At 45.2% G+C, this 15,130-nt stretch overlaps 4 protein-coding genes across 8 annotated transcripts; 2 read left to right on the top strand and 2 right to left on the bottom strand.

Annotated features, from left to right (window-relative positions):
• Positions 1 to 427: 427 nt before the first annotated feature.
• LOC135648674 (uncharacterized) lies at positions 428 to 1,978 on the top strand. Of its 2 annotated transcripts, none has more exons than XM_065166568.1 (6): positions 428 to 575; positions 672 to 730; positions 831 to 892; positions 986 to 1,459; positions 1,534 to 1,738; positions 1,829 to 1,978. In XM_065166568.1, the coding sequence occupies exons 1-6, from the start codon at positions 428 to 430 to the stop codon at positions 1,976 to 1,978; spliced, it is 1,098 nt and encodes a 365-aa protein (XP_065022640.1). The 2 variants fall into 2 exon arrangements, with proteins under 2 accessions (XP_065022640.1, XP_065022637.1); XM_065166565.1 differs by having other exon boundaries at positions 1,811 to 1,978.
• Positions 1,849 to 3,394, bottom strand: LOC135648669 (uncharacterized). The gene is made up of 3 exons (XM_065166553.1): positions 2,790 to 3,394; positions 2,532 to 2,717; positions 1,849 to 2,451 (listed from the first exon to the last, which is right to left on the bottom strand). The coding sequence occupies exons 1-3, from the start codon at positions 3,285 to 3,287 to the stop codon at positions 2,152 to 2,154; spliced, it is 984 nt and encodes a 327-aa protein (XP_065022625.1). The 5' UTR covers positions 3,288 to 3,394; the 3' UTR covers positions 1,849 to 2,151.
• Positions 3,395 to 6,347: 2,953 nt separating this feature from the next.
• On the top strand, positions 6,348 to 7,030 carry LOC135672425 (oleosin 18 kDa-like). The gene has a single exon (XM_065180906.1). The coding sequence runs from the start codon at positions 6,397 to 6,399 to the stop codon at positions 6,823 to 6,825; it is 429 nt and encodes a 142-aa protein (XP_065036978.1). The 5' UTR covers positions 6,348 to 6,396; the 3' UTR covers positions 6,826 to 7,030.
• A 1,192-nt stretch (positions 7,031 to 8,222) lies between these two features.
• On the bottom strand, positions 8,223 to 13,144 carry LOC135648653 (zinc finger CCCH domain-containing protein 24-like). Of its 4 annotated transcripts, none has more exons than XR_010501028.1 (4): positions 12,780 to 13,144; positions 10,222 to 12,653; positions 9,504 to 9,688; positions 8,223 to 9,084 (listed from the first exon to the last, which is right to left on the bottom strand). XR_010501028.1 is itself a non-coding variant. In XM_065166538.1 (2 exons), exon 2 carries the CDS (start codon positions 12,628 to 12,630, stop codon positions 10,381 to 10,383), a length of 2,250 nt encoding a protein of 749 aa, XP_065022610.1. In that variant the 5' UTR covers positions 12,631 to 12,653; positions 12,756 to 12,883; the 3' UTR covers positions 9,753 to 10,380. The 4 variants fall into 4 exon arrangements, 1 of the variants encoding a protein (XP_065022610.1); XR_010501027.1 differs by having other exon boundaries at positions 12,892 to 13,143; XR_010501029.1 differs by having other exon boundaries at positions 12,756 to 12,883.
• Between the last annotated feature and the right edge of the window lie 1,986 nt (positions 13,145 to 15,130).

Genomic DNA, 15,130 nt, shown 5'->3' with positions numbered 1-15,130 from the left:
GCTCATTGTGTTTGAGTTTGGGTGATGCAGGTTAATAATTTTGACCACTTTACCTCATTATGCAATCAAATCAAACTCTGGAATTTTCATCTGCATTCTTGTTCTTCACCATGAAGGTCCTAATTTTCTAGTTTCCAACAATTGCATGTTACATGTGATGCAAGTTATATCAACAATGAAGGTAGGTGAAGAGAGGATCCCAGATGCTCCGCTAAATAATTAACACAATAAAACCTAGGGCGGGACCCATTCCCCAACGGTCGAAAAATTAACACGGGGCGTAACGTTCCGCGGAATCGATTTGGTTAACCAAAACCCCCTCCTCAACAAACCCCGCTCTCGCTCTCTGGTGTCTCGAGTTCTGTGGCTTCCCTTTCCGGTCTCTGCTTCTCTTTCCCCATTCGTTCCTCCCGTGGAACGGCGAGGGATGGAGCCCGCCGACATCGACTGGAAGAACATCGAGTCAAGGTACGTGCGCGACGAGGCCTACGAGAACATCAACGCCCCCAAATGGCTCGATCTCACCGGCCCCGACGCATCCCCTGTCGACGACGACGCCTGGTTCTGCCGACCCGGTACGCCCCCTGCTCCATCGCCTCTCCGTCGCTCTCTCAATAACCTGCGATTCTTGAACTCTCTCTTTCTTTCTTTCCTTCTTCCCTCCTTTCTAGACTGTAAGCATCCGAAGACCGCCAAAGATTTCAAGCTTGCGGCAGCGCCGAGCCCCAAGGTCCGAATCATAGCCTCCTATTCTTCTTTCTTCCTTTTTCTTTGGTAGCTCTGATCTGATTGTTCCTTGAAATTTGCTTGGTTGATTGGAACGAAACTAGGCGAAATTGATGCGGTCGAGCTCGGAGAGACTGCCTCTCGGCGAGAGGAACAGCGTTCACGGGTAATGAATTGGCTGTGGATTCTTTGTTTCTGGTTCCTTTAGATGCTGTTGGAGTGACGCCGGCTTCCTCTCCTCCGTCCCTTTCTGTTTCAGAAACGAGAACAACCTGAAGAGAAGAGCAGGGATCGCGGCCCCGCTCCTCCAAGCCTCTCCCCTCAAGACCAAATCTGCCGCGACGAAACAAATCAGGGAAGATCTTGAGAACCAAAACCCGAATCGTTCGACGCCGCCACGTCCCAGCCGCCCATTTGGTGCTCCCAAGGCACGGAACACCGTGAAAGAGATGATCAAGTCGAGCGCCCAGCAGAAGGCTGAGAAGGAAAGCCAGGTACAGGAGCAGAGGAAGGCCCAGCCGCGGCTGAGGAGCACACTGTCCGCCAGGAATCTGTTCTCCGGGAAGGACATCTTGAGCCAGATCTCCGAGTTCTGCCACGAGCTCAAGAAGATAGCGGTCGGACGCGGGAGGACTCCTCCAGCTGAAGAAGATTCCAAGAAGCAAGTCAAGAAGAAGGTCGCCAACATCGTTCACAACTCAGAAGCAGAGGATAGAATGCCACTGACCCCAAAGTAATCGTACATAAGTATCTGCACTCGGTTTTCCACGGATTCAGAAAGAATTGAGCTCGTAAAATTGTCTGCAGGAAAGATGACTCATCATCAACAAAGAAAAGCAGCAAAATGGCAGTGAGGATTGAGATCGAGAAACCCATAGCGGTGAAGGAAGTAAGAGCGTCACCCCCCACGCCGCAGCGGTTCGCTTCCCCTTCAAGTCGCGGTACAAGGAACCCAAAGGCCACTGCCAATGGCAGATCTCCTCTCAGCAAACCTTCTAAATCAGCAACTCTGGTATGCGATCACAACCTCTCCGTCGAGTATCTATTAGATTGCGTTCCTTCCATCTAAAAAATGCTTGATTAGGTGAGGGCGATGTTTCAGGAGGCGGAGCAGGACAGAGAGGAGAAGAAGGCATTATTACCAGTAACTGATGAACACTGCAGCAGTTTATCTGTTGCTGCTGACACAGACAAAGGGAGCTCAACTGACCTATTCTGGTTCTTAAAGCCTTGCACTTATTTGGTGAATTAGATCCTTAAGGCCATTATACAATTTTGGCCTTATTTTCTGTTCATTTAATTATATAGGTGTGGGAGAATAAAACATGTTTGCAATTATAGTAGGCGTATTGCATCTGAACAAACATATATTCGTAACGTTTCACACAAAAAATAATCTCATCATCATCATCATCATCATCATCATCACGCATGAGCAGTGGAGATGAAACAGGTGCTGTTGTAGATTACGGTGTGGCCCCCCTCATCATACGCGCCGCGTAGAACCAGTTGACACTCCGCGTCGTGACGATAACTCGATCGAACCAAGTTTCCGATGACCCGGTAGCACGATCTTGATCTGACCCGAACGACCAGTGTCAGGCCTCGCCCTGACTCAAGCATGTCTTGCATGCTTCGCCCGGCCCCGTACATCGGCTTGTTCTTGGTGCCCAGGTATAGAGTCAGTGCCGATGAAGAGTCGGTATCGATGTATGATCCATCGCTCTGCAGTGTGGACAGCGAGAAGGGAAGAAGAGAGGTCAGAACCCGTGGCTCCTTGGACGCACAGCAGGCGGCAAACTTACCAGTGAGCTTGCAAACTTCATGTGCTCGAAGGCCATCTCCATGGCGGAGGGGCGGACGTGCAAGCCGAAGACCTTCGAGTAGTTGTCCACGGCCATCTCCATGGAGCAGTTGCAGGTCAAGATCTTGGTCACGACACCTGTGTTGTCCAGGCCTTCTCTGAGGCTGAATTGTTCGACTGATGTTATCTGAAGGCAAGAAGACGATCCATGTAAACCCAGACTGATCCGCGCTGCATCATGGGTGTATAGATCGAATACCTTGAAAGAAACGTTGGGTTGTGGGGGTTTCGTGGCCAAGAAGAACACGAGAAAGGCGAAACCCACACTGAACATGACCCTCCATGTCACCTGGAACGCGACACAGCAGCAGGAGGAGGATGGGTCGAGCGAAACAAACCTCCACATGCCACTTCGCGTGCCCTCCCCGTCCTCCTCACCGTCATTCACGCCGACGATGCGAAGGCGCTGACGCTCCCCCTTCTTCACGCGGCTCTCGTAGCCGGCCTTCTTCTCCTGGAGGAAGGAGTTGTTGGAGCCGCGGGAGGAGGAGTAGCGGGAGAGGGTGAAGCGGGACACCTCGTCGCGGTTCCTGTTGTTGGGGAAGCTCTCCTGGGTGAAGGGGGAGAGGAGGGCCGACTCGGATGCCGGGTGGCTGTTGGTGTGGGAGGCAGCGGAAGGGCTCTGCACGTAGTAAAGGGCGCATGGGGAGGAGTGGAAAAGAGCTTCCTGCTCCTCTCCTACGTGCTGGTTTGCCATTTCTGGTGGAGGCAGAACGGTGGGATGGGATGCGTATGCCGATGCGTGCAGTGGAGAGGTGGCTTTATTGGCGGGAAGGCATGCAGTTCGATAGGTGAAGAAGGGTAAGGGTGCATTAGTTGGGACCGGCAACATAAGTAGTCATCATTCACCTCATGTAAGTGTCGTGCACCCCTACGCTAACCATGTGTTGACCGCAAACGAATGCACGGTCTCTCAGAACGCGATCATTCTCTTCGTTGAAGGACTTGAAGAATGTGTCGACATCCCTTTTATGATCCTTTTCTAGTTGTTTAGGTTTCACTACGAGTCATTATGGGCAGAGAACATTGTTTAAAGAGCACGCCATAGGTATTAAAGGGAGGAAGGAGAGAGAGAGTGTGTGCGTATGTGATGACTTGAAGATCAAGTATGGAGGAGGAGGCAGACGAACATGGCGTGAATGATAACTCCTTTTACGGACATGTGGGGTTAAAGCCAGCGTTGCCGGAGTTGGCAGCCTTGTCGAAGGATACAGTAGCATCTGTTGCTGAATCTTAGGGCTTGTCTTCCTCGCACAAACAAACACTTGCAGTGGGAGAAGGTAGTCAGTCTGACTGGAAAAGACACGACTGTTCCATGGGAGATGGGCTGCAGTCTCATCCATTGTGCTTTGATTGGGAACTCTCTGTCCGAGGGAGATGTGACCAATTGGGATCGCGTTAGGGGATGGAGACGCGTCTTTCCATGCACCCAAATTGGTCATCCATCTCTGTTCCTTGAGAACTAGAGAGAGATCAAACATACATATATATTTTCTCTTTTAAGAACAATTCCGATCTCAAATTTCAACAGTACGTTGAAGATTGAAAACAAAACTCATCGATTTTATAAAATAATTAAATCAATAATTTTTGAATTGATAGATTAACGATAAGGGATATACTGATGACTATTCATTCGATATATCATTATTATATGCTATCTAACTAGAGAGGATAAATTTAAGTTTTTTTTTATCATTTATGATAAAAAAAATAAACTTCCTTCCTTATTCATGATTTTCCTCTTTGCTATTTATGAAGAGAAATACAATAGTAAATTTTTTTTCGTATTCTTTACTATTAAATATAAAAGCTTATATTTAACAGAAGGATTTCTTTTAATTTGAGTGTCAAAAATATCAGATCGAATTTTTTTTTTTATCTTGATTCTTATGCATGTAATATATTAGGAGTTTAATATTTTTTATATCAGTATCTCAGACAATTTTATGTATACAAATTCTGATCACGTTTGATTGATCATTTTCCTAAAAATTTTTGGGGACGCATACGAAAGAATGTAACGAAAACAAAATGAAATTATCTAAGAATGTAACAAAAAATTTCTGGGGACGCATACGAAAGACTGACTTCAAATTGTGCTCTTTATTTGAAGTCTTCAATTTTTTTTTTTGCCCTCCAAGTCTTTCAGCAAATTACAGTAAAAAAAGCTATCCCAAATCTGAAAAGACAAGTCAGTTTGCCTCCTTAATTACCTCACACTTACAATGCATCCACGAGGAGCCTCTCGATTTGGTGCATTGATTTGTGAATCACTTGCCTTTCTACCTTAAAAGAAGGCACAGTTCATTTGTATTCCTCTCGTAAAGGTGGATCTAATTTTTGCGACACATTAGCATCCATGAGGAAAAAGCATAGACATCCTGTGGCAAAAAGTCGAAAATGAATGATGTCAAGGGGTGCACGCTTTGCTTTAACATGCTTTACACTACACTATAATAATGGCGTGCACAAGTGCTAAGACAGTTGACAATTAAGATCCAAACCTCTCTCTGTCCTCCATATTTTGGATCTCTACCCCTTAATATCTAAACTGATAGGACATATTTTGGTAACCTACCCTCCAATCACTATTTACAATCACATCAACGTAAAGATCAACATACTAGACCAAACCCCTTAGTCAATGTCGTTCCGCAAAAGTCAGACGGTGCCGACCGAGTACAGTGTCGTCCCGTAAAGATTTAGACGATACCGACCGAGTACAGCATCGTCCCGCAAAGACCGGATTAGCGTCCATTGAGTACAGTGTCGTCCCGTAAAGATCAGGTCGGCACCAACCTAGTATAGCACTGTCCTACAAAGATCGAGACGACGTCGACCAAGTATAGTATCGTCCCGTAAAGGTCAGGACGACACCGAATACAATACCACTGCACAACGCCGAAGACGCCCAACATCCGCCCCAAGAGGAAGATCGCTGTCCGAAGGGACGACGATCATAAATACGACAGGTACAGCTGATCCCTTGGTGAAGGGATAAAAACTCATCGTCGGACCGGCAACAAATGGTCTTTGGCTCATTTTTCACCTAATTCTAACCAAATCTTTGGAGGGTCGAAATCGGGAATCCCCTTCCCGACCCCGACCTGTGTAGGGACCGATGATAGAGAGGCACGCGGTCAGCCAAGGGGAGTTTCTGCACTTTGAAGCCAGAGCCCAAGCTCAACCGCACCAGATGACAGTCCTCGCCATCCGAGTACCGACGTGAATGATCTTGCGCACCCGGGACCGAACCAAACTGTGCTTACTCCCTATATATATATATATATATATATATATATACTGTCAGTAATCATATGTAAAAAAAAAATATTCTCTTGTTTGTTTATTATAGAAAGCTAAACATAATGGTTTTAGATAATACGAGAAAGAGGAGATGAAGAGATTGGGCAGGATGAATTGCTAGCACGGATCAGACTAACCAGATTGGTGTGGTCTGCACTGAGACAGCCACCCACATCATCAAACTAAATCATCAGAGCTGCATTCTTGTTGAAAGCTTTGATTCATCAATGGGTGGGTCGCATGACTTCGTTCCTTAATTAATCATCAAAACAATTATTTCTTCGATGCTTGAAATCGATCGAAGCTGTTGAATAGTGCATTTGATTTCTGTGCATGTCAACAGACGTGTGCGTCAAACTGTAACCCATGCAAGCCCTCACCTCCTCACTTCTGCCCCCCACGCGTCAGCCTATCCACACGTGTCAACCCCTTCTCCTCCTTTATGAGCTTCCCCTTGCTCGCTCCACCTCCATCTATCGTCGTCACCTGCACAAACGATGGGCGACCGTGACCGCGCGCGCGAGCGCCACACGATCGAAGCCATGAGGGACCTCCTCCCGGAGAAGGAGCCCTCGGCCTCCCAAGCCCTCGCGGTGGCCACACTGCTTCCCCTCGGTGGCGGCCTCCTCGCCCTCGCCGGGCTCACGCTCCTCGGCTCGGTGATCGGGCTCGCCCTGCTGACGCCGCTGTTGCTGCTGTTCAGCCCGGTGCTGGTGCCGGCGGCGCTCCTGGTGGCGCTGACGGTGGCGGGGGTGCTGACGTCGGGCGCGTTGGGGTTGACCGGGTTGTCGTCGATCTGGTACCTGCTGAAGCAAGCGAGAGGGATGGTGCAGAAGGCGCCGGAGCAGATGGAGAATGCGAAGCGGAGGGTGGGCGAGGCGGCGCAGGCCGCAAGAAGCCGGGCGGAGGAGACGAAGAGAGCATGAAGCGACGATGTCTGTTCACATGTAGTCGTTCGTCTCCTGTGTTACGACGTACATAGCTTCGTAGAGTTCTGTCTCTAACGCTCTCATGATTGTTTTCTACGCTGTTGTTGCCACTACGTGTTTCCAATCTCGTCTTAAATATGGAAGTGTTTTTTCTTTCTGGTTTTATTTCTCTTGGGATATGATTTCACGGAACACTACTTAATGAACGAATGTTGTGTTCATTCGTGGATGACAAATTATGAATTGACTGTCGAGACATTTACTTATTTGAAACATCTAATACATGACACTGTTCTTTTTTTACGACAAAATAGGTAACAGAAACCATGAAAAAAAAAAAAAAAAAAAACACACACACACACACACACACACACACACACACACACACACACACACACATATATATATATATATATATATATATATATATATATATATATATATATATATGGTTGGGATTGATGGAGGAAAATAAAAGACAGTTCAATTTGTTGGACCTTTGGCAAATTTGGAGGTGATTTTATTGGTCTTTTGTAATCCTGACATATGTTTACTCTTACAATTAAGTGAAAAATAAAAACCATAGCTTTTGCCTAATTAGACATATTAATTAGCATATAAAGAAGACAGAATAATTAGAGTTATATTATTTTTGTCCATTGATAGACATCTTCTAAGAGTCCTTTCATCAGTTGCAAATGCCATAAACAACCTCACAATTAACTCTGTGTTCTCCTTTTATAAAGCTAGTGTTGTATTGGCTTGAGTGAACTCTTAATTTGTGACTTGATGCTAATGACTTCAAATCAAGAAAAAAAACCTGTGCTCAGTTGACTTAAATTCAACATGATGATGCTTTACTAGATGGAAATTTAAGTTGGATACACTGGAAATCATGAGATTTGCTCAAGTACCATTAGAACTTTCAGGACATTTTGCACTTCAAACTTTATCCTACACAGAGGTTTCTAATTTGCTTTCAGTACTTCCTCAATTTAAGTCACATCACAAAGAAGACACAGCACATCAATTCAGCCTCAGTCTGAGAAGTTATTAGTATTAATGCTTCCAACCATTCAATCAACATATGAAGAAAACAGAGCCACATTCTTTGTATGCTTTCCGACCAATAATTGAACATGGGCTTATATAAAAGTAAAGCAATTTAACATGTGTTGACCATCAATTTAATGACATCAAAAAAATAAAACAAATAAAAAAAATAAAGAGAAGCCAATAACCAGTCCAAATTCCTCTCCTTAAATGCCATTTAATGTGTAGTAGAGTCTTGTTCCAAGCAAACTCAGATCCAGGCATTTGGTGCATGCACCAAAGTTGCTCACAGCATTAGTACACAGCACCACCAACCCATCAGACCACTTTAAAAGAGGGAGGAAAAGAAAAAGGTAAGGACAGATGCATAACATCCAACACATATCACAAATTAATAAAGAGTCAATCACTCTGAAACAATCTCCTGCTCACCTTTATACTGCCAACAAAAGTAAAAGCAACATACATGTCACCTACCTCTGACATGAAACTGCATGGTAGGCCATATGTTGGATGAACTTTCTTGGCATTTTCACATGTAGCCAATGCTCCCTAATAATAATCTCCAAGTCCGATTTCTTTGCATAACCTTCATGGTTATGGCATCTTCTGTAGATTGTTAAGGCTCTCCCAGTGCCCATCCACTGAATCCTGGATGCCTTCGTCAGCAAACTTCCACAAAGATCTCCAAGCTCCATCAGTGAGTTAAACCCACCACCTACTTGGCCCATCAAGCAAGATAACATGTCTGAGTTCCTCCACTTGTAATTCTGATAATGTCATACAGCCAAGGGTTGAAGAGAAGATGCAAAGTCCCTTAACACAAAAAAGTACACACAAATGTGGTCCCTATAACCCACGGTTGCCACCAAAAGACTCAAAAGTGATCAATGCTATCCCAAGGTAGCAGCACTGGTTAGGACAACTGTTTTGTTCACCTAACAATGCCAAACTCTCAACCATCTACATCCAATAATCAATCGACACATTCCATATTAACCATCCCAGTTAGGTGTCACAAGTTCATTTCTACCTCAAGATGAAATTGACATCTAGACCACAAAAGCGATAATAAATTCCCAAACATTGATGTTGATTTTTCTTGCACAACCTTGGAAAGGACACCTCAAAACCCAGACATGCTCACTACAGGGCATTAAGGAAGGACTTGAACCATCACAAATCACCATCTTCGTAGAGAACCTAGAACGATTAAGGAACACAACCAAATGTTCATTAGCCACAAGCCAGTTCTCCAAATTATCATATCCAGAGCGACATTACATCCAAGGTTCCACTAGAAATAGAAAGAATGTCCAATTAAAGGCCGCCATGTAAAAAGCAACATAAATTGACAGAATGCTTCATATAACTTTAACAATATGATATATATCGCAATGCATATAAATTATGGACAACAATTTTCCTGATCTTTCAGACCACACTACAGAATTGTTCCCTATCACATCCAACACAAACTACTCCGAGCCGAGAACTCATCTCTTCAGTATAAAAAGAACAAGAAGTGTTGCTGAACATTGTAAAGTTCAATTTACGAAATATAGTCAGAAAATCAAAGAATTTACCAAATCATAAACCAAAATTCGAAACAAAGTTCGTACTTTGTTTGCTTGAGAGATTGCATACAACATATCCAAAAGGCAGTCACCATCATAAGCTTCCATTAGGATCCCACAAAGTCAGTAAGGAATAAGAGATGGCAACAACACACATCCATAAAATATTATGCTGCATGACTAAGTTCTTCCCGAATTTCCTATAACTTGCCCCACCACCATGACTGCATCTTTTCAATCAAGAATGTGTACATGTAGATCAATAAGAAGAACATCACATAAAGCAACAACTCGTGAACAAACAACCAAGGATATGATGAAGATAACCAAGGGATGATCCACATAAAATTAGGATCAATTATAAAAAATAATGTATTTGATTAAATAGAAATAAAGCTTAATCAAGTGCTACATCAAGCAGATAACTTATGCACCAACTTTTCCTAATCTTGGTTCGACCAACTGCAATAATGTAGGTCCTCAAGTGGGGCACTTCACTAAATGCCTTTAGATCATCTTTCCTCTCCAACCAAAATAAAACCTGCCAAATCTCAAAAAGATGCAACTTCAAAGAGACTAGCCTTGTCACTCCATTACCCACTATCCATCCCACCAAAGATGGACATTATAATTGCAAACACTAAGGGGAAAAAAGAAAGAAAACTACACAAATTTCATTGCCTTAAAACATATACTGGGGATTTAGACAAGTAAACCAAAAGAAAAAAGAGTTAAAAGTTCAAAATATAGGAAAGCAGTTTACCTGGAGTCGGTCTTGATTCAACCCCTATATTTGAATTGACTGAACTCCATGAAGTTTATAATAAATCGGTTTTTGAAGAAATGAATCTCTGAAATCACTCCTTTCTGCATCTTTTCCTTCTTCACCAACCAACCAAAAAATATTGTATAATAAGAGTCATTAAATATTACTGTTAAATATTACTGAATGCTTCCCATCCAAAATTTCTTGGTGCTCAAGCCATGCACCAAGCAATGCAGGTTGATCATGCCCATTCATCTGACCGTTTGAATTTAAATTCTCACCACCAACCGCAGACAAGCTTGAAGGACCAGCAGAAGCCATTGCAGCAGAGATCACTTTCTCCGGTGGTGATTCCCTCACTAGTGAATGGACCCATGACAGATCAGGCTCGTCCCCATTTCCTCGTAATTCAAAGGATGATGATCGTCTAAGACGTCCCAGCTCTTCACCATTCACTGTCCAATCAGGTGTACCGGAGGGGGATGCCCACTTGGACCATGATGAGTTAACAGGAGAGCCAACAACAGGAGATGAGATGGGACCAAGATCACGGGAGCTCAGGCTCCTGAGTGTCTGCTGTTGCCTCTCCCTTTGTGAAAGAACAGCCAGACGAGAACTCACAGGAGAGACAGGCTCCATGCTTCGTGGAGACATGACACCAGGAGAAGAGGTATTCAGAGAGGCCTGTAAGAGTGATGAATGAGCAGGTAGCTGCTGAGAATCCACCGCCTTCGGTGAGAACACACTTGTATTAATGGGTGAGAGCAGGCTCTGCTGCTGCTGGAACTGGTTGAGTATAGCTGCCTTGTGTGACGGAGAAAACACAGCCCCCTGATCAGAATTGTACCTTGGAGATATGGCGACCTCTGCTGAAAAAAGATCATCAAGGTTTGATGGATTCAGTGTATTGGTTCGGATGGTACAATTCCCAGCAGAAGAACTCAGACGGGAGTAGCACAGGTCATTCAACAACTGCTGGGTATCAAACTCGGATATTGCTGAGAGGTCATCCGGAGGGATGTCTCTCACACTGAGAGATGAGCGCAGCCTGCTTGCCTGGAGATTGCTTGCAGGAAGATTCAACGTGGGCATGTTTGGCTGCGGCCAACCCAACGAAGAGTGTCCAATACCATTGGCCGACGGCGACATGGGTGGCGTGAAGGGAGACATAACAGCAGAGACCGATGACGGCGAGCCGGGCATGAGCCCCATCGCAGCTGCCATCTCCATTGCAGCAGAGGTTGCACGTGGAGAAGGAACAGCAGAGCCAGTTGACACATAGAGCGGACGCAGCTCCTCGTTCGTGTGCGCAAAGAAACAGACCCGGCGGGAGCAACTGGTTCCATCCTTGCAGAGTCTCGTGCGGTACTGCGCCGGGTGAAGCCAGCATTCGAACACCCCATGTGCATACTCACACATGTCTCCCCTCCGGCACGACCCCTTCCGAAAGTCAGGGCACGGGACGCAGCTGTAGTGGTATTTCCTCGGGTCACGCCGCCGGGCGTTCTCACCAGGGTGGACGAAGGGGCACTCGGTCCAGTCATGCGAATAAGCACGAGAGCACGGGCGGATCTTGAAGGAGAACATACGGAACTCATCCGTGGTATATATGCTGTTCTTGATATCTGGAAGCGACGGGTCTACTGGATACTCTTTCTTCTCGGACACCCTCACCGGGGGAAGGTCAGGGTCCTTTGCCGTCGGAGGAGAGGAAGTCGAGTTGGACGATCGAGTGCCGTCCTCATCAGGGGACAAAGAACGCGGTGGCGAATTGGAGCTCGTCGAGTCGGTCATCACACCAAGGGGAAGATGATGGTGATCGGCACCACCACCCGACGCATTACTGCGCCTTCCAAGAAGCTGTTCGAGGGCACTCTTCACATCAGGCAACTTGGGAGGCACGACAATCACATCGGCCGGGCGGTCCCCATTGACATCGACCAACGTAGGATCGGCACCAGCCGCGAGGAGTGCCTTCACGGCATCAACAGCATCAAAGGATCCGCCGGATGCAGCACAGTGGAGCGCGGTGGTGTTGTCTGGGGCGGACGCACGGTTGACCTCGACAGACGGCAGGGAGAGGATGAACTTGAGGACGTCAAGGCTGCCGTACGTGGCCGCCACCATCAGGGGAGTTCGGTGCTCGAGCACCATGCGGTTGGAGCCCTTCCTGCGGCCGTACCAGAGGCCGACGTCGTCCACGGCCAACGGGTCACGATCGAGGGATCGCCCGAATGCTTCCGCATCGTTGTTGGCTGCGAGTTCAAGGAGGCTCGAGGAGTCAGCGATCTCGACGGTGAGATGATTCATTCCCAAGACCGGACCGTGTTGCTGATGCTCTCCCCGTGAGGTTGGAGCCGGCGACGACGACGATGAAGGCTTTATGCGCTCCGGACCACCACACATGCTGCGGCCGGCATGAAATAGACCTAAAATCCACAGATTCATCAGAAGACTCAACAAAATCGCGTTTACAAAACCAACTCGCTGAAATGATCCAAAGAAAACGACCAAAACACTATTTTTCTCACTCCAATCCTCAACGAAGTACGCACAAGTTGACTGGATCGCCAAGACGACGACTTATTTCTCATATAGAACACCAAAAGAGTCAAATAAATCAGCAGAGACTCGGAGAACACGGAAGAGAGATCTGAGAGAGCTCACGGATCCCGTCAGCCGAAGAGAGTAGATCGGGAAGGCTGCGATCGAAACCGGCGTCAATGCGCTCCCGATGCTTGAACCACCAGGGGAGCGGGACCGGGAAAAGGCGACGGCCGACGCCGCAAGCGAGCAAGTGGTGATCCGGAGAACAAACTAGGCGCCGCCTCCACACCACACCACCACGGCCGATTTATGAGAGGTCTCGGTCGCTCCCCACAAAACCCACCCCCAAATGAAACCAAATGAGACACCGCCCACATGAGGGCCACCTTTTTCTTTTTACATCCATTTAACGCCTCGCCTCCGTCGTTTATCCTACGCGCGTCGAAACGGAGCGGGCTTTAAATTTCGATCCAAATCGCGATGGACGGTCCGCCAATAATCTCTTCTCTACCTTCCGTGTTATTGCGTATTTATGATGGGACCCACGTGGGTCCCGTTAAAAGAAGTTGTTAGTTTTCGGGGTAGGGAACGGGTTCGGGACCGCCCGAGTTCGAATCCCGACGGGTGACCGGCCGAGCCGGTGCAAAAGGGCACGGGGGTGCGGAGAACCGGGTGGGTAGGTGAATCCGGTCACCGGATAAGGTCGCGTGCGTGTCTCGAGGGGCGGTCGAGACTGCTGGATTGGAATCCCGGGTGCGTTCCGCGAACCGGGCGCCGTACTGGACCCCGAGACCGGCCTATCAAAGCCGAGTCGCCGAGTCGGTGGCGCGGTCGAATCGGGTCGGAACATCGAATGCTTTGAGATTCGGGCAGGAGAGTCGCGCCCCTCCAACGTTTGATGGATGAACGGCGCATGTCTGTCCGGTTGGCAAAGATAGGAGCCATGTCATGTCCTCTTATGATGCATGCGTGGTTACTTCGGACAATGTCTCCAAAGCCACCATGACTTCTCAAGCACCCAACGAGCAATCATGGCATGATCTGTGGCTCTCGATGTCCCAACCACGACATCACAAAGATTGCTTTGTCAAATCAAATCAGCATGCTCGGAAAAGCTTCGCGCGAGAAGGTCAAAGGACGAACACCGATCGATGTCACTAGACAATCGCCCAATCTTTCACATCATTAATCTTGTTGGAATAACATGATCCAAATAATAATAAAAACAATCTACATGATGATGATTGTTAAGTCATATTATTTGACACAAAAATAAATTCGGATTTAGTCAAGGTTTACTTCTAAATTCATCGTAGTTAATAGTATCCGAAGAGGTTCGATAGATAATCTATAAAACTACATCGAGATACCATATTGAGGCTTATTCGATGTGATAATAGATTTATATGATTCAAAAATATAATAAGAGAACGTATCTATGAGTTGTATAATCATGTGTCCAAATAACCGAGAGTTATAGTTATAAGATAATAGTTTATCTTGACATTGAGATTATAGTAGGGTTCTTTGTATGTGCAAAAATAATATTTCTATTAGTGTCATATCATCAACTAAAGGATTATAATCATTATGAATCATACTAATCATACCACATGTGGATTATAAATCATGGTCGATGCATATTATGATTTAGTTAGCTAAGTCATTACATTATCACTAAATTAAAATAAAAAATATATATAATAATTCAGATATCAAATTATTTTCATGACAATTGAAGTGTGGATAATCTTAATGATATGGAAAAAGAGTCTACTCGAAAGGTAAGGTATATATTTTTCTCTAAAAAATTTTCACTACGTTCATCACCTTTTCTTATTATCATCCATTGAAAATTTTGCGATGTCTTCTCATTTAACGATACTTATATTATTTTTTTTTCCTTTGACAATTTTATCTCAACAAATATCACTTTAATATTGTCTATCTCAAGGCTTTTAGGAAAGTAATGTAATTTCACGATAAAAGTGAACCAAATCAACTCACAAGTTATCCTCAACTAAATGGACTCGTAAATTCCATTAATATGGACCAATCAAAATTATTATGTACATTCCCATATCGATTGCCCCATTAATCAAATTCATATTAATTTAATCACTAAAATGAATCATGTTAACATCATTTTTCAGGAAAAGTATATATATATATATATATATATATTGGTTTACCCACGAGACTCTCGTGCGTCATAAAGTGTCAATGCACACAATTTTATTGAGACTTGAATCTTGATACAAATGGATATATCAAATATAACGAAATTAATTTTTTAACTCGAATCGTGATATAAATAACTTATTTTCTGAACTCAAAATTGAGATATTGGAAGAATTTT

Source organism: Musa acuminata, chromosome BXJ1-4, assembly GCF_036884655.1.
Source record: "Musa acuminata AAA Group cultivar baxijiao chromosome BXJ1-4, Cavendish_Baxijiao_AAA, whole genome shotgun sequence".
NCBI lineage: Eukaryota > Viridiplantae > Streptophyta > Magnoliopsida > Zingiberales > Musaceae > Musa > Musa acuminata.
This window is presented reverse-complemented; position numbering and strand designations above follow the sequence as displayed.